Source organism: Zingiber officinale, chromosome 6A (genome assembly GCF_018446385.1).
Source record: "Zingiber officinale cultivar Zhangliang chromosome 6A, Zo_v1.1, whole genome shotgun sequence".
In the NCBI taxonomy this organism is placed as follows: Eukaryota; Viridiplantae; Streptophyta; class Magnoliopsida; order Zingiberales; family Zingiberaceae; genus Zingiber; species Zingiber officinale.
The window spans coordinates 11,370,386-11,388,707 of NC_055997.1; the positions used below are offsets into that span (position 1 = coordinate 11,370,386).

At 41.5% G+C, this 18,322-nt stretch overlaps 2 protein-coding genes across 2 annotated transcripts; one reads left to right on the plus strand and one right to left on the minus strand.

The window, feature by feature from the left end:
* Positions 1-138: 138 nt before the first annotated feature.
* Positions 139-5,628, minus strand: LOC121994608 (homeobox-leucine zipper protein HDG1-like). Its single transcript, XM_042548585.1, has 9 exons — positions 5,542-5,628; positions 2,970-3,179; positions 2,625-2,872; positions 2,428-2,545; positions 1,662-2,330; positions 1,474-1,575; positions 1,169-1,378; positions 546-1,103; positions 139-471 (listed from the first exon to the last, which is right to left on the minus strand). Exons 1-9 carry the CDS (start codon positions 5,626-5,628, stop codon positions 139-141), a joined length of 2,535 nt encoding a protein of 844 aa, XP_042404519.1.
* Positions 5,629-17,011: 11,383 nt separating this feature from the next.
* Positions 17,012-17,701, plus strand: LOC121994609 (ethylene-responsive transcription factor ERN2-like). Its single transcript, XM_042548586.1, has one exon. It carries the CDS (start codon positions 17,012-17,014, stop codon positions 17,699-17,701), a length of 690 nt encoding a protein of 229 aa, XP_042404520.1.
* Positions 17,702-18,322: the final 621 nt, after the last annotated feature.

Consider the following 18,322-nt stretch of genomic DNA (forward strand, 5'->3'; position numbering starts at 1 on the left):
CAGGAAATTAATTGATGGAGCATGAGCTGAATAAATTCTAAGAAGAACAAGACAAAATTTTGGGTTTGAGTTGGAGTCGATTCAATTGCTGCCCATCGACTCCAATTGATTATTTAATTCTTAAACAAATCGATCATCTCAATTGGTAAGTATATTGAGGGCGATTTGGATCTTTTGCAGAGTGTGAGAGACGAGGCCGTTGATCATCTCCACCGCCTCCGGGGTCACACTCGCCGTCCGGTGGCTGATTTGGAATCCCACGGTGAGCAGCGAGCCGGAGTTCAGCCCGCCGGCTCCGCCCATCGCGTCTGGAAGGATGGCGAAGCCACACGGGAGGAGCCCCACGTGCGCCGGGTCTCCGCCGTTGTTCATCACTTGGTGCATCGACCCCACGTCCACCGGCGCGTAGACCACCATCGCATCGCCGGAGGCGTCGATGCTCGTCTCTTGAATGATCAGTTGCTGTGCCGCCTGGAAAATAATTGATGCTATTTAGATTGATTGTCGAAGAGGATTAATCGAGTAAGGGTCGATCGATTAGTTACGGCGGAGCGGAGGAGGACGACGGCGTTGGCCGCGTCGTGTCCCATGGCGAGGTGAGTCATCCTGTAAAGTGGGCCGTCGTCTCCGAGCACATCCCACTGGCTCCGGCAGCTCTCGTCGCGGAGGAAATCAAACAGCCGCCTCTGCGCCACCGGCATCCACACCGCCGTCGAAGCGCAGAGCACAATACCCGGCGGCTCTCCTGCCTCCGGAAAGCTCTTCCTCGTCATCACGCTCGATGTCGCCGCCAACGCGGTGACGGCGATGTGATTATCCTGCTCCAACTTGCGCCACTCCCCGACGGCCGACGAGCACACGCTGGCAGCGAACGCCCGCGTCATCCTTTGCGCCAGCTTCAGCATGCTGAGTTGCGCAAGCATCATGCCGGTGTCGAGGTCGCGGCGAGCGATGGAGGACGTGAGAAGGTCGACGACCTCGCAGCGGCGCCTCAGGGCGGCGACCCACCGGCCAGCGCCGAAGGCCGTGCCGGAGCGTAGATGATGCTTGTACATTTGACTCACTTGCTCTTCGTCGTACTCGGTATGTTCTACCCACGTCACCTATACCATCCATAAATCGATCGGTAAACCGCCGGAGATTGATCCAGACCAAGAAAAGTTCAAACCTTGCAGTAGCCATTAGCCATATCTTGCACCAGGCAACCGGAAGGCAGACGTCGGCAGCTCGCCGGGATTAACCCGCAGCCGTTCCTGATGCTGTCGACGGATACGTCGACGATGGTCCAAGTTCCCTCCCCGTGCTGCTTGCAGAACCGGAGAAAGCGGAGCTCGCGGACGGCCACCAACGGCGACAACACTTGCAGCTCCGCTTGCATCTTTAATTAATCAAAACATCACAAATTATCTTCGTTAATCGATGAATTTAATGAGATTAAATGCGATTTGGTGGATTAATTATTTATTTGCTCACGATTTGCAGCGCTCCGTCTCTTGTTCCGGGGACGCCGGGTGTTATGACTTCGTCGACGGTCGCCGCGGTGACGATGCAGGGGAACATTTCGATCCATTTATTCTGCGTTTAATCAGAAATAATAATGATTGATTTTTTTCTTTTTGTAATTGGAAATAAAAGAAATTGAATTTTGTATGGCAACATACGGCATCCATCATGGTGTCGACGAGAGCGATGGCGCTTATGAGCACCATCCCGGACTCCCTCGTCGCCTCCGGCGTGTATCCCACCGGCGAGAGCCCGGTGATCCGGCGGTACTTGCAGTACTGTTCATAGTTCAGCGTCTCCGCCGCGCCGTCAAAGCCACGAACCCAGAGCGGCTCCTCCAGCTGCGCGATGGCCACGAGCTCCTCCATCGCCGCCAGAGCCAGCTCCACAAGCAAACCCCGCTCGCCCCCCTGCATCCCCGGCGGCGGCGGGATTATCGGGTTGACCACCGCGTTGTAGTCCGGATGAAGGGCGCCGACTGAAGGTGGAACCAAGGAAAGCCCGCCGGCAGCGTAGTTGCCGGCCGCGACGGAGGCACCGAGCTCGAAGATGCTGCTCATGGGCGTTGCCGCCGGGACAGACAGGGAAGAGAACGACTTGCCGATGAACCTGCCGGCCAGGGTACAGACGCGGTCGAGCTCCTCCTTGAGTCGGGCGTTCTCGATCCGGAGCTGCTGTTCCTCCGGCGAGATCTCGCCGAGCGTCGCCGGCATGCCGCAATCAGGGCACCGGGGGTTGATCATCATGTCCCGATAATGCACGTTCTCAGCTCGCAGCTTGTCGTTTTCCTGCCGCAGTATCGAATTCTCGTGCCTCTCGATTTGCGTCTGCAAAATTGCCAAATCAAAATCCAATTTTTAGCCTAAATATCACCTCAAAATCCAAATTTTAACGCGAAATCGAGGCGCAATTATATGATTACACCTTCATTTGCGTTCTCCTGTTCTGGAACCAGAACTTGATCTGCCGGGGCTCCAGGCGGAGCCGCCGGCTGAGATCCTGCCTTTGCTTATCGTCCGGGTGAGGGCAATCCTTAAACATCCTACATTAAGAAAGTCAAATAATTAAGCGCCGATCGAAAATAAACCCAAATAGAACACCGATCGATCCATCTTAATTACGCTTCAAGTTCTTGAATCTGTTGCGGGGTGTGGCGGTGGTATCGCTTCCTCCGGCGACGATTACTACTATTAATCCCCGGATCGGCATCGTCGCCGGAGATGGCGTCCAAGTTTTCGCTCCCCGACCTGCTATCGTCGTCGTCTTCCCTGTTCCGGTTGCTGGAATATTCCGCATTTTCCCTGCTTCCTACGCTCCCGGAGGCGACGCCGGCCATCATCCCATTATTCTGGACGTCCACGTTCGATTGCTACTCCATGAAAAGACAACCAAAGCGCCGTCGTAGATTAACTAACTCCAAAACCATTAATGCCGTTCAAATGGATCGAGATAAATTAATTAATTACCAGCCCGAGAGCGAGGCCGCCATTAGCAACAAATCCAGGACTAGCGAATCTACGCTGCGTCGGCGGAGTCAACTCTCCGGCGGTCACCGCCGCGGCTGCCCCCGCCTGGCTGTAGATTTCGGATCTGTCGTTGTCGGATACGTTTCCAAATTTCTTCGTCGGCGGCGCTTCCTCTTCCTGACCTCTCATGATGATCTCGCTACTTTCTCTCTGACCAAATAATCATTCAATCAATTCCATTCATGAAGCGATATTTCCATCAGCCATTAAAGGAGTCAAAAAACAAGATAAATATCAGATTCAATCGACAAAAAAACAAACTTTTCATCCCAAAAGGTTCAATCTCTGACTTAAAAACCCCACAGAAGAACTCCCAAATCATGCAGAAAAAAAATAAACGCACGCTTCCACTTCTCTTCGCCGTCAACGGACTAAAACTAAAACCAAAGTCAAAGTTCCAAGCGCCGTCAGTTTGACTTCTTCATCATGCAGTCAAACAACAGAACAGAACAAAACAAAACCTCCTTTCGCAAAAAAACCAATCACGAAAAAGGATAAAAATCAGGGATGCGAGATCATTCTCTTACATCCGAAAGGAATCCGATCGAAGGTTGAAGACGACTGCGTCGTCGCAGCGATGGCGACGGGGAAAGAAATATGGAGAGGACTCCAGGACGCGATGAACTTTTACTATATGAGAACAATGGACCATTAAATGACGTTTCTGCCCCTCGACCGGCTCGATCGAACCGGAGACATCGGTACCGTCGGATGGAGATCTGACGGACGAATCATCCCGTTCAGCCGATTCAGGAAGGCTGGGAGCCGGGGGGATTAATTTAAACAAAACGAGGCAGTACGCGTATCTCCGGATTCGCTGCTGCGCATATTGCACAGATTGACACTAATTGAAGAAATCTAACCGTCAGATACGGTGATGGAGAATTAAAGGTGGGAGTCAGGATTGGACGCGATCCGGGAAAAATTCTGCAAGCTCATTTCATTCTAAGAATTGATTGTTACCAAAAATGGCAGCGGATTGGTTTCTTAAGTTGCCATTTTAACTACGATTTTTACAGCAAGATATTATAATACATATGCGGTATTATAAAAGTAAAATGTAAAACGGGGAATTATTAATTCGAATAATTCTACTTATTTAATATTTTTGGAAATTAAATTGCACATGGAAAATGACTGAATTTAAATGATATCTTTTCCAACTTGCTATTTGTGGAAAAATATTACTTTATATTATCAAAATATAAAAATAATGACGATATCGGATATAATTCAGTCATGGTTAAATTTGATATGGTGACATGGTTGCTAAATTGATATTTTAAAAATAAATAAATAAATAAACAATTTTAGAGGTGATCCAATTAATTATTGCCTGATAAAAAATTAATTATTTTGTAACAATAGTTAAATTAATGCAAACTTCTTTAAATGAATCCATTTGGGGACTTGCCCTTCTGACTAAACCTGCCTACATAATTATTATTTTAGTTATTTAATTAATGGAACACTAAATATTGTTTAAATATGAAAATAAATAAATAAATAAATAAATTGTGAAATAAGTAGGCAGTAACTTGCAGGTTTACACCTCACTATTTACTTATTTTAGGTCACTTACTAAAAATTTTTTAAATAGATTTGTATCACATACGTTTTAATTAATGTGTGCTAATTAGGGTTAGCACAAATGACATGATTTTGCTCTATATAATTCTATGGTTTAATGTTTGAGACAAATGAGTTTAATTGTGAATTATAAGTAAACATTAGTTTGTTAGGTTTAGCGACCGACTTTTAATTTAATTTAATTTAGCAACGGTGTTCCTTCTCTAGTAATATTATAATTGGAATAAACTCATGCATTATTCAAAAAAAAAATATTTACTTATTTTTTTTGGAATAAGAATTTAACTCTTCCTATTGCTAACTTCCTAGCAGGACACACTAATTATATAAATAAAATATAATCATAAAACAAATAAGGACACAGAGAATTTATTTGATTATAATTTGAGTGATCATTAATCCAAAACTATAGAAGCACTATCAATTTCATTCTTCGACAAGGTCGGAGGCGAGTAATTTCTTACAACATTTGAAAGCATGAAATGAAATACAGAGCTTAGAAAATGAAATATCGAGTGTGTACATTATAATTAGCTCTAGTGTACTATTTATAGTGTATTGGTTGAAATGACCATTTTACTAGTGGTAACTCGGGGGGCCTCCATTGATCTAGGGTGCCTCCCACGCTTAAATTTATCTCCACGACAGTGACCACTTTCAGATTTGGTGGCATCGGAGGTGCATGCCTTGATTTATCGGAGGTGCCTCGATTGTGTTGAGCTGGAATTCACTACTTATCTGCTTCGCAATAGTTCTTAGGCATCTTTCGAGGTGCTCCAAGACAATGGAGGCGCCTTGAGCATCTGGGCTCCTTCAATCAATGGAGGTGCCTAGGATGTTCTAAGTTGACCATCGATTTCTTTGCACGCTTGGGTGATGCTTCGGTAATCCGAAGTTGAGTTCACTCGAATCCAACTCCGACCTTCTCCTCGAGCAAGTTTCTTCCCAGCTTCTTATCCCTCAAATGCGCCACGTGGATTCTTCTCACTCCACCAGTGTAATCTTCCATCGCTCCTTGTCCATCGGATGTATCGAGCATGTCGACCACTTCTCGTGATATTTTTCTCGTTCACTGTATCTTCCGCTCGACTTTTTGTATTCCTAAGTTTTTGTACACATAGACATAAGACATAAAAAATACAATGGACCAAACTTAATTTGATTGATCGACATCAAAACTAACTCGAGGGATATCAAACAAAATTTTCTTCTTTTTATTTATAGTAACCCGAGTTAAAGTTAGGGATATCAAACAAAATATATATGATTTATGTTAAAATAATTTGAAACAATTTAAGACATGAAATTTTACAATTGGTCCTCCCCTAAATTTAACACTTCTCTCTCTTTTAATCACATAAAAAATAAAACCAAAATAAAAATAGTAGAAAAAAATTTGAAAACTTTTATAGTGATTTTGTATAAATGATGTAATGTTGTGTATTTTTACTGAAATTAAAATAATTTTTAAGAATTAAATCTTAGATTAACCAAAAATAATTTATTTTTTTAATTTTTGAAAATTTTGAAAATTTTTATGAATGTCAAACAGAATCAATCTGACCATAACAAAAATTTTACGAGAAAACTATTTTTATTATAACTAAAATAAATATTTTTATACTGAAATAATTATTTTTTAAAATTAAATATTTTAAAAATAGATTGATAAGTGAAAGTAACTTGCCAATTTTTGAGAACAGGTAAAAGATAACATTTATTTAAATTTGTTTTTTTTCAAAATTAATCTCTAAAAATTTTAAGTTTTAAAAAATTTGATTTTCATTGAAAATTTATAAAAAATTATTTAACTGTTAAAAATTTTTGAAATAATTTTTCTTACGGATAACATTTTTGTTTATTAAAACAAAATTAAATCTAAAGAAAATGTACAAAAAAAAAATGTAAGAAGGATAATTTTGCCAATACATCAACCAAGTTAATTTTTAGCAATTAAATCTCTAGAAATAAAAAATTAACATGTCAAAGTAAATTTTAGAACCCAAAATAAATTCCTACTAAATCTATTAAGTTTATATATTTTTTAATTTTTTTAATTTTTGAAAAATTTTAAAACAAGTCGAGCTGAGCCGAACTTTGGGGTGTTCAAGCTTGTTTGATAAGATAACCGAGCTGAGCCGAGCTTAAAATGAACCAAACTTTTGAAATGAGTGTTCAAGCTTGGCTTGGTTTATTTTTTACGAGCTTGAGCTTGTTTGAAGCTTGGCTTGAGCTTGGTTCATTTAGATGTTATCAAGCACAATTTAAGCTTGGCTTGAGCTTGGTTTGAGCTTGGTTTGAACTTGGTTCGTTTAGATGTTATCAAGCTCTCAATTCAAGCTTGTTTGATTGTTTGAAACTTTTAATTATTTGATTGGTTATTAAGATTGATAATTTAAATTTATTTATTTTATTTTATTTTATTTTATTATTTATTTAGTATATTGAAAAGAGCTTTATTAATAAATATGGTTTGAGAACATTGTTCACTAACGTTGTTCGTGAACATTGTTCACGAACATTAACGAGCTGAACACATATGTGTTCAAGCTTTTTTGTTTAGCTTAACGAGCTGTTCAAGCTTGTTTGTTTAATTAATTTTATGTATATTGAACAAACATAAACAAGCTTTTACCAAGCTTGTTCACGAACGCTTGGTTCATTTACAGCCTTACCAATCAGTGCGCTCCATGTCATGCCCCGGAGGAGTCCCTGTCCGAAGAAATTTCGGCAGCATCTCCCCTATACGGCGGACAATCTGAAACTTTCTACAATCACCATATACCTCAGTCACATGCGGCTGGAATAATAACAATAATAATAAGCAAACAACAAGACAGACAACCACGCAGTTTATATAAATTTCAGCTTCTGGCTGACACAACCACGTAGTTTAATAATAATCAAACTGAATAGTAGTACGATGACTCGAAAACAACCCTACTCAACTACACCCATAAAGCTCAAAACATATTCCTACTCCACTACACTCGTAAAGCTCAAATCCGACGATAAAACCAACTTACCTTTTCTGCCGTCTAGACAGGCATGCAGTAAAATAAATCCAAACAAAAATCCATCGACAAGTACAATCCATACAAGCTCCAAGTATCAAAATAAAACAAGTCTAAACATAGTCAAATAAAGAAGAAAACCAAAAGATCAATAAGCCCTCGTGTTCTGTAGGGGACTAGCAACTGGAACTCTCTCCTGACAGCATCAACCTGAAAATAATAACTGAGGTGGGGGTGAGTCCAAAGCTCAGCGGGTAACAACTGATATACATAGTAAGGAAGTAACATCTAGCGCTAATCATGCGTACAGTCTCCTAACGTAATAAAGGTAAATGTAATCTGAAATGAACAGGAGAATACTGTACTAACCAGAACCTGGTACAAGGATAAACAGTCCGAGAGGTATAGAAATCCTGTATACATGTCAAGCATGGGCATCCAACCAATATGCAGCAAATAAATGCAGCAAACACAATCACAAGAAATAAATGCATCAATGTGTATGATGCCAATGTAATCATGGTCACCCCTGACGCCAGTCAGCCATCTCACACCCAATGGTGGGACCGAGTGGGTAGGGCTGTGACAACCGTGAACTCTGCATCACTACTCCTGATGAGTGACCGAATGGACGGGGATGCTGTCAGAGTACACACATACTCCTACCCCAAATCATAAATGGGGGAGCACAATGCTCTCATCTCCCGGTACACGATGATGGGGAGGTGTCTCGACGTGCTACCACGCTGCAATCACACTACCCATGAGCGGACCAACGGAGCACCGAATGAGCAAACTGACGTGCTACCACGCTGCGTCACGCTACCCATGAGCGTCAACAACGGAGCACCGAACAGTGATGAAACTGGCGATGTGCTCGACAATAATGGAGTAATCTATCACACAGCATGCAATCATACGAATGGTGCATGACACTAAGCATGGTAATATACTGAACCAATCTATATACATATATGATGTGCACCATAATCGATAGATCATATCAAGGGTACATAGATCAGATAAGGTATCACACCTAGGTCCTGAACATGGTGAAGCATGGTTATATCACTACCCCTAATCATGTATAATCAGGTAAGCAATAACATGAGATGCAAAACAAGCAATCAACCAAGCATGTAACATGTAGCGGGTAGTGACTAACCGAAACAAAATAATAAACATAATTATTACTATTTGTTAAATTCACTACTATGCATATCAAAGACATAAAGTCAAAAGTACCCACCTCCAATATAGATCGAGCTAAATGACCTCTATGTCGAAGTGCTCGTCTGCGTCAAAGTCCTGTGTCACGAATATATATATATATATATACATTTTATTTAGCTACACTCCCATAAATAGCTAAATAAAATCCTTATGAACAATTTAGGGCAAAAACCCTAAACCTCAACCTACCTTAATTAAATCCAATGGTTAATTAGGGTTAGTTACCTAATCCCTAATTAACTCATTAGATTAATAATTCAAACCTAAATCAATTATACTCACAACAATGCATTTACCTCAATCCAAACTCACCCAAATTCGTATACTTCGTCGTAAATTTGTCGATGGTGCACCTGCTGGAAATTCACCTCGCTGCTCGGATCAAGAAAAGACCCACAACAATCCACCACTACCAGGATGCGATTTCCGCACCGGATACCCCTGGTGAGCAAGAGACAAGACTGCTCAGTCATTAACAAATCTCAACTTCTATACAGAACATGAAATTAACATAATACCAATCCCAATCTTACCAAACCAGATTGGTAACCTCCTTCCCCAAAGTCACTGCGGTGACGAACCAGTAGAGAGCAGCAGTAAGAAAAGACCCGCTGGTGCCGCGATGAGGAGACACCAAGAGTCGGCGGTCTAGGGCACGGATGGAACTCGACCGGAAGAGAGGAAAAGACTCGGCCGGTGGTGGCGTTCTACACTGGGGTTCGGCACAGAGGAGGGGCCGACGATAGGGCTGAGGAAATCTCGACTTGATCGGTGCTGCTCGAGTGGCTGGCGATGGGAGATCGGCACGGCAGAGAGTGAAGTCGGCTAGGGCAGAAGGAAGGTCTCTGCTCGGCTGTGCTCGTGCGTCGCCGGCACTTGGACAGGGAGGAGGAAGGGGGTCTCGGTGTGAGGCGAGGAAGAGCAGCGGCTCGGGAAGGAAATGGAGGAGAGACCGGCGCTAGACTGAGTCGACGGCGGCGTCGCGTTCGGCGATCAACACACAGTGGTGCTGCCAGCGTTGTTTCGTGCGGAGGCGGCGCGCTGCAGACCTAGGGCAATGACACGGGATCAGGCGGAGAAGAGTCGGGGAAGAGAAGAGAATCGGCAGAGGTGCAGCGCAATCGAGAAGAAATCAAATGAGAGGAGAAGAAGAAACTGCCGCGGGCGGTTAGGGCTTCGGCGTGAGAGGAGAAGGGAAGAGGGCGCGCGGGTTTTCGGCGAGGAAGAGAAGAAATGAAGAAAAAAGGAAAATGGAAAAGGAAATATAAAAATAGACATTTCCTCGCTTAAATGGGTAGCCTAAACAGGCTTTTCCCGGGCCCTGTTTTTATCCCCATTAACTCGTCCGTACGAGCTCCGAAAAATTCCCGAAAAATTTCCAAAAATTTCGGAAAATTCCCTTATTAATATTCGCCTATTTTAGGTACTCCATGTTGTGACGTGATAAACTTTTGCATTCCAGGCGCCCAAATCCCTTCCTTGCGCCCAGACCCCTTTTTCTATCAAAAGTTTTTTCCGGTCAACCCGTCAACGTAGTTGGATTTCTCTTGCACACTTAGTCAAAGTGTCAAATCACAACAAAACTAACTTAACCTACTTTGTCAATCATCAAAACCTAAGTTAGACCGTTAGTGCTAACCGCACCAATACTAACTGGAAGTTAGGCAAGGGTAAGTCCAATGGAAAGGTTGACAGATGATGAAAATCCAAGTGGGGCAGTGTTGACTGGACACTTGGTGTGGAAAGTTCTGGTGAGTGAAGCCATACAGATGAAAAGTTCAGATGATGAAAATCTAAGTGAATCAATGTTAACTAGACACTTGGTACGGAAAGTCCTGATGAGTGAAGCTAGGTAGATGGAAAGTCCTGATGAGTGAAACTAGGCGGTTGGAAAATCCTAGTGAGTGAAGCTAGGTGAAAATCCCTAGTGAGTGAAGCTAGGCAGATGAGAAATCATAGTAAGTGAAGTCAGGTGAAAGCCCTAGTGAGTAAAACTAGGCAGAAGAAAAATTCTGGTGAGTGAAGCCAGGTATGCGGAAGTTCAGGTGGGTCAAGGTACGTTCACTGGATACTTGGTGATTGAAAGCCCAAGTATGTCAAAGGATTGACTGGATACTTTGCACAAGGAGAAAAGTCCAAGTAGGTCAAAGGATTGACTGGATACTTGGCACAAGGAGAAAAATCCAAATGGGTAAAAGATTTGACCGATCACTTGGTAAAGAAGTCTCAACAGGTCAAGGTTGACCAGATGCTAGGAAAAGAGAAGTTCTTGTTGGTGCAATCGACCTCCAAGGTTTTAATGTCCGACAAATATGTCTAAGTAAGTTTAATGGAACTTGATCATGGGAAGTCCTAGTCGTGGCTAGACAAGGGTGGAAGTCAACCGAGTGACTAGTCCTAACTACAGTTAGGCAAGGGAAGTCCTAGTTGTAGGCAAGGAAAGGGAAATCTCGGTATATCATAGAAGCCAGGTGGATTCAATAGATCTGGAGGACCTGCTCCCTAGGTAGCCGAATACTGAGGCAAGAAAAATCTCGGTAGATCGTGAAAGCCAGTTGGATAGGTCTGGAGGACCTGATCCCTGGGTAGCCGAATACTGAGTCTTGGTGAGTGAAGCTAAGTGGAGAAAACCCTAAGGGGTGATAACCTTAGGTTATGGTAAGTGAAGCCAGATGGTGAAAATCCTAAAGGTAGATAACCTTAGGTAGTGAGAAGTTTTTGAGGAGTAAAATGCAAGCAAGGTTGATCAGATGGTTTTCGGTCGACCGCGCACGGTCGACAGGACCAGCAGATCTTGGTGATTCTAAGTTTAGTTTTACCATAGCATTTTGTATTACTATTATTGTTGCTGGCTAATGTAGTATTGCAAGAAAGGTCTTAGTGGATCAGGTGGTCAGACGCTGAGCAGAGAAAGTCCAAACAAGTCTGGAGGACCAATGTTTGGTAGATAGGTTGAGGTAAACAACTGGAGAAGCGACAGTGAGGTCATGTTCCTGAAGGGAACAACCTAAGCTCGCTGATCCAACTGAAGAAACTGGGAAGGTTTTCAAGTTGAGATCAAGACAGTTGAATTGTCAATTATCATTACTCATGCATTTTATATATTACTGTGTTAATCTCTGTTTTGTAGGAAAATCCTGTTTAACGCTGTTTTGCAGGTTCGGCCTGATCGGTCGATCGAGCCAGACTAACTTAGAACAAACACAAGTTCAGACTAAACCAGAGCGAATCCGATTAGAACTTGATCGGTTGACCGAACCCTGACGATGTGGCACAGATCAGCTCAATCAGAAGCAGAGAAGGAAGCTAAGCTGATCGATCGATCAAACCAGCAGATCGGTCGACCGAACAATACCTCATCAATACAACATTAAGTGTGAATCTCGACGAACAAGGAAATTATCTGTTCGGTCGACCGAAAAAGGTGATCGGTTGACCGAACACTTCAATGATAGTAAATGCCGAAGATCGAATCAGCATCATACCTTAGCGAAGATGAAAGGGAGCTGGTTTGATCGATCGAACCTAGGGATTGGTCGACCGAACGTCGACGATTCTTATAAAAGAGAACTCGAGGTCTGAGGCTGAGATACGGATTCTGATTGATAAAAAGTTCATCTCTGCACAAGTTACTTACGTTATAAGTCTTCTACACATCTTCAAGCAAGCAACTCCATCTGTCCGACCGAGCTTCATCTTCTACTCTCATCGATATAATTATTTAAAGCTTGCATTGTATTTTATATAAAAAAAGATAGTAGTATGTTACTATCTTCTATTTGCATTTGTACGATCTGCTTCTTTCCGAGCTAGGATTTCGAAAAAAGGGGTTTTAGTAGATTGCCCATCGGTGCGGTCAATGATCGCGGGCTTTGGAGTAGAAGTCGACCTAGGCTTCGAACCAAGTAACCGAACTGAGTCTTTTACTTTCCATTTCATATTATGTTTGTCTTTAAAATACGAAAAGATTTTTTTTTTAAAGAGTGTGATATTCACCCCCCCCCCTCTATTGCACTCGTTCGATTCTATAATTGGTATCAGAGCCTCATAGCTATGAAATTACTTAACCGTATTCTGAGCAATTTTTAAAATTCTTTTCTTTTTATTTAAAAGTGTTTTCTCTTAATTTTTAAGATTTTTTTTTATTCCGCACTACTAATCCCGAGACGAAAGTCTTGGAAATTGGTTTTCTATTTTTTTTACAAGAATGTCGGCATCCTATCAAGAAGGGAGAAGCATCCATGAACCTCCACCGTACAATCAAGTCTACTTCAATTCCTGGAGGCAAATGATGGAATGCTTCGTAGGAAGCAACAATTTCGACAACTGAATCGCACTGAGATAACCTTCTCAAAACTCACAAGCAAACACAAAGGTAATAGATATATTAATTAGTGTTTTGCCTAACAAAATTTTGTGCCAATTAGAGGATTACAAGAATGCATTCGAGTTGTAGACCAAATTGATCGAGCTTCATGAGACTCCATCAAGGCTAGAAGATCAAGACGAAAGTGAGCTTGAATCCTTGTCTGAATCTGGAGAGTTATCCTCAGAGCCAGACCTAGAAGAACAAGACCAAATCAACTTCTTCACACTAGTGGCTGAGGAGGAGGTTGATGGATCCGAACTCGAATTAGAATAAGTGTCCAAGCCTGAATCCGAGATGATAATGATCAAGGGGGAGAATTCTAACGAGGATTCAGAAGGTAAAATTGTCAATTCTAAATTTAAAGATCACATAACATGTTTTGAGTGCAGTGAAAAAAGACACTATAAAAGCTAATGTCCAAAGAACTGATCTGCACAACTAGAAGCAAAGGAGGAACTAATATCTAGTGTCCGGAAAAAGGACCACATCGAATGCTTCAAGTGCAAAAGATGGGACACTATAAATCTCAATGTCCGGAGAGCTGAATCTGGAGAGTTATCCTCAGAGCCAGACCTAGAAGAACAAGACCAAATCAACTTCTTCGCACTAGTAGCTGAGGAGGAGGTTGATGGATCCGAACTCGAATTAGAATAAGTGTCCAAGCCTGAATCTGAGATGATAATGATCAAGGGGGAGAATTCTAATGAGGATTCAGAAGGTAAAATTGTCAATTCTAAATTTAAAGATCACATAACATGTTTTGAGTGCAGTGAAAAAAGACACTATAAAAGCTAATGTCCAAAGAACTGATCTGCACAACTAGAAGCAAAGGAGGAACTAATATCTAGTGTCTGGAAAAAGGACCACATCGAATGCTTCAAGTGCAAAAGATGAGACACTATAAATCTCAATGTCCGGAGAGAAGACCCAAGAATTCAGGGGGAGCAATTATGATAAATAAATTTAAATTATATGAAAATTTACATGCTTTAAATTGTAATATGAAATAAAAAATGCATGAAAAATCCTACATTAACATTACTTAACAAAAACAATCTAATTAATAAAAACTTAATTAGATAAAAACTTGTAGACAGACTTCTATGAAAAAACAGCAAGAAGCCGAAGTAGTTAGAACTTCAAACGGATGTGTAGAGGATCGTAGAAGTGATGTGTTAAGCCTTGCTCGAAATGTTCTTTTATTGACCATGGAAGGCGTCTTCCATAGCCTTGAAAGCACCTCCAATGTACGAAAATTGATCCCGAACAGCTTGCTCATTATCTGCAATAAAATATGATTTTATCCATTGGAAGGAACCTTTTATAGCATCGAAGGCGTCTTCCATGAACAATATGAAAACGCCTTCCAATGCTTGAAGGCGCCTAGGGTACTGTTCACCCGAGGCCTTTTTTTGCTCCTTTTGTCCTGCAAGTTAGGTTAATCTAACACAACAATATATAACCTGCAAAATAAGTTTTAGTACCATCATAATAAGGAGTTTTAATTAGTTCCTATCCTTTTGGGATCATGAACTAATTAAGATCTTAATTTAGGGATTTAAAATGGACCTAAATTGGACTGACGCATACTGTCCCCTCAACCGGGACAAGTCCTCACTTAGTCACTCTCCTCCAGTGACTTACCTTCACTTACCAATTTGTAGTCCATCGATTAGCCTCTCGACCCACCAGGTGTTCATGCCAGTTGTCAGGTCCGCAGACCTAACTGGACTTCAGCAGCTGTTAGGCCCCACAAACCTAGCTGGACTTTCTGCCAGATATTAGGTTGACCCTTTGACCTATCTAGGCTTCAAACCAACTAACGGGTCCTCAGACCTAGTTGGGTTTTATCCGAGTGTCAGGTCCTCTAGACACGTCAATCTCTGCACGCTCGGTAAATACATTAGAACACAATAACACTCTAACTTTAATCCCCTTGTCATTCATCAAAACACGAGTTAGATCATTAGTGCAAATTGCACCAACAATTTTATCCACTTGAAGGCGCCTTCCACCCACAGATAGGATCTTCCAGGGGCTATAGCAGACCCCTGGAGTTAGGAAATATTAAACAACTGAACTATAACTTGTGTATTTACTTCCTAGTCTTTTTCTGAGCTTTTAAAGAGTGTACGATGCTTCTTCACCTACAAAGAAAAATTTTAGTGCACTTCTATTTGCCTTGGATTAACCATCACTTAGGTTGTAACCAAGTAATTTACGAGCCTCTTTTTCATTAATTGTTCAATTTTATTATTATATTTATTTTAGTTGTCCTAGTCAAATCAAAAGAACAAGAAAGGGTTATTTTTTTTTTTTGTAAGAAATTCACCCTCTCTTGTCGATTCCCGTTGCACCAACATTACGAGATTCTACACATCCGTTTGAAGTTCCGACTACTCCGGCTTCCTGTTGTTGCTCTGCTACAACGTCACTGTGTCCAACTATTGCTAAAGAGCCGCTTGACATCGAGCCTAAGGCGATAATCTTCAAAAGTGTTGGGTAAAGAACTTAAATTTTGTATTTACTTTATGCAAAATGAAAAGTGTAGTGTGTTACACTTGTTCCCATTTTCCTTGTACTCGATCCTCTTTTCCGGTAGTTTTGGAAGAAGTATTTTAGTGGATTACCCATCAATAGGTCCACGAGACTTGAGTCTTGAAGTAAGAATCGCCAAAGGCTCCAAACCAAGTAAAACTATTTGCGTTCTTGTACTTTTCTATTTTTACTTTTTTCCGCTATGCTCATTTACTTTATTTTTAAAAGTAAAAGAAAATTTTTGAAAATCATATTATTCATCTTCCTCTCATGTGCATCTCGATCTAATAAGACCCGACTAACATCTAAAATAAGATTGTTTAATAAATAAATTTGTTGTTAAATTAAATTATGTTTACTCAATATGGAATCATTGTGTCAATAAAATCAACCTAAAAAAAAAATATGAAATAACGAATCATTCTTCTCATTCCATTCGATTCCTTTTTCATTTTCATTCCATTCCCCTAATAATTTTTTCCTTTCTACATTCCCTTTTACCATTGAAAAAGAATTAAATTATAATAAAATAATATATTTTTTTTGGAGCCTGATCTTAACCTAAAACAATTCACTCCATTTATTTAATTATCTTTTCCTTCAATCATTTCATCCATCCCTTTCTCTTATCATCAACTTCATGTCGCTTTCTCCCTTCTTTCTTAATTCCGTTACATAACAAAACTCACCCCAATGACATATATAATACACGGTATATCATACGTTATTTTTGTCCGTTATATGTAGACACAACGTATTGGAATTATTTGGAATACGTTAATTATTAATATACCGCCAAATTAGGATTAATTAGGAACCGTACAAATCATTAAATTATGGAATTAATAGAGGCCGTCGTGGCTCTGTCCACTTGCGCTCTAATTAATTAGTTAGTTAATTAATTATATTTTTGAAAATATTATTTAATCATTCCAGGGAAATAAATTAAATTAATTAATAATTTATTTTTCTAATTAAACCCCATATTTGATTTAATGTCACATATTATTTGGCACGTAAATATTAATAAGTAATTAAATTCAGAGTTCACATCAGCGCCAGAAAGGACGAAGTGCAAATTGCCCCCAACAAACTGACTAAAGTATAAAAACTACGCATGCGACAAAATGGACCGAAATGCAAAAGTGCCTAGTATCATCCCTAATCTATATAAATTAAGAGCTGCTTAATGACATTCGTTAATTCCATTAATTAATCGTAATTAACAGCGGAAGAGAATGCCGGGAAATGGGATCCTGAAATCCGCCGTCGCGGAAGACAAGTCGAAGTCAACCAGCTCCGGCGCCCGCCGCTTCGTGGGAGTCCGGCAGCGGCCGTCGGGGCGGTGGGTGGCGGAGATCAAGGACTCGTCGCAGCGGGTGCGGCTGTGGCTCGGCACCTTCGACACGGCCGAGGAGGCGGCGCGCGCCTACGACGAGGCTGCGCGGGCGCTGCGCGGCGAGAACGCCCGCACCAACTTCGCTGGCGCAGGCGCCGCCATCGGCGCCTCCGCTCTGGCCGCGCTGCGGGCGAGGCTGAGCGGGGGGATCCGCGGCCTCGTGGGCGGCGGCGGCATCTCTCGAAGTGCGCATGGACAGGGGAGCCGGAACAGGGTGAGCGACCAGTCGACGTTCGCCAGTATCTTCCACCGCCACGGCGGCGGAGGAGGCGAATTCCATCTCGGCGGAGGCAGTGGGCCGGCCACGGAGATGGCGGTGCCGCCCAGCATCATCGTGCCGGCGAAGACGACGACGACGCCGGAGGACCCAGCGGTGCTTCCGGCCGAAGGTGCAGAGGAGGAGCAGGGTGCCCTTTGGCAGGAGGGAGAGGTAGCATCCGGCGTCCTCGGCGGCGGAGGAAGCAAAAGGTTCAAGGTGTCGTCGTCGGTGATCGTTCCGCCGTCGTTTAGTGGATTAGTGAGCGACTGAATGGAGTAATTAGTAATCAGATAAGGTAATTAAGCTTCCTTCCGAAGGAAAGAGAAGTGACAGCTGGCAATTAAATTCGTCGACTCGAAAATGTATAATATGCAAATGGGAAAAATACATTTAACCCCTCCATTTTCTATCAATAGCATTTTACCTCCTTTATTGAAAGAATAACACTTAACTCTACTTTTTACCAAGTCAAAATGTGAAAAAAATTATAAAATATAATTATGACCTTAAGTTTTTTAATATGTTTAATAATATTAAGAGGAAAAAATATATATTGAATTGGCGTTGAAAATAATTACATATAATTTTAGATCGGCTTTTTAATTATTGATTAGTTAATGGATGGTGTACATAGGGAGAATATATATATATATATATATATATAGAGAGAGAGAGAGGATTGATATCGTGCATGCCCGCACAGTGCGCGACTGTGCACGCGCACGATATCAATCGGATTTTTTTATTTTTTGATTTTTAAAATATTTTAAATTAAAAAAATCAATTAAAAAATAAATATTTTCTTATATAAATCTCTAATATATTAATATATCCCCTCAACGTATTACAATACTCAATAAATACTTAAATTTATTTTATTTTAATTTCTTT

Excerpts from the sequence above, each read along its gene's own strand:
- LOC121994609 (XM_042548586.1), top strand. The coding sequence starts at position 17,012 with ATGCCGGGAAATGGGATCCTGAAATCCGCCGTCGCGGAAGACAAGTCG.
- LOC121994608 (XM_042548585.1), bottom strand. The coding sequence starts at position 5,628 with ATGGAAGATTACACTGGTGGAGTGAGAAGAATCCACGTGGCGCATTTG. Across the intron at positions 2,546-2,624 it reads CAGATTCAAGAACTTGAAGC|GATGTTTAAGGATTGCCCTC; the intron begins GTAATTAAGATG and ends TTCTTAATGTAG. Across the intron at positions 2,331-2,427 it reads ACAGGAGAACGCAAATGAAG|ACGCAAATCGAGAGGCACGA; the intron begins GTGTAATCATAT and ends GCAATTTTGCAG.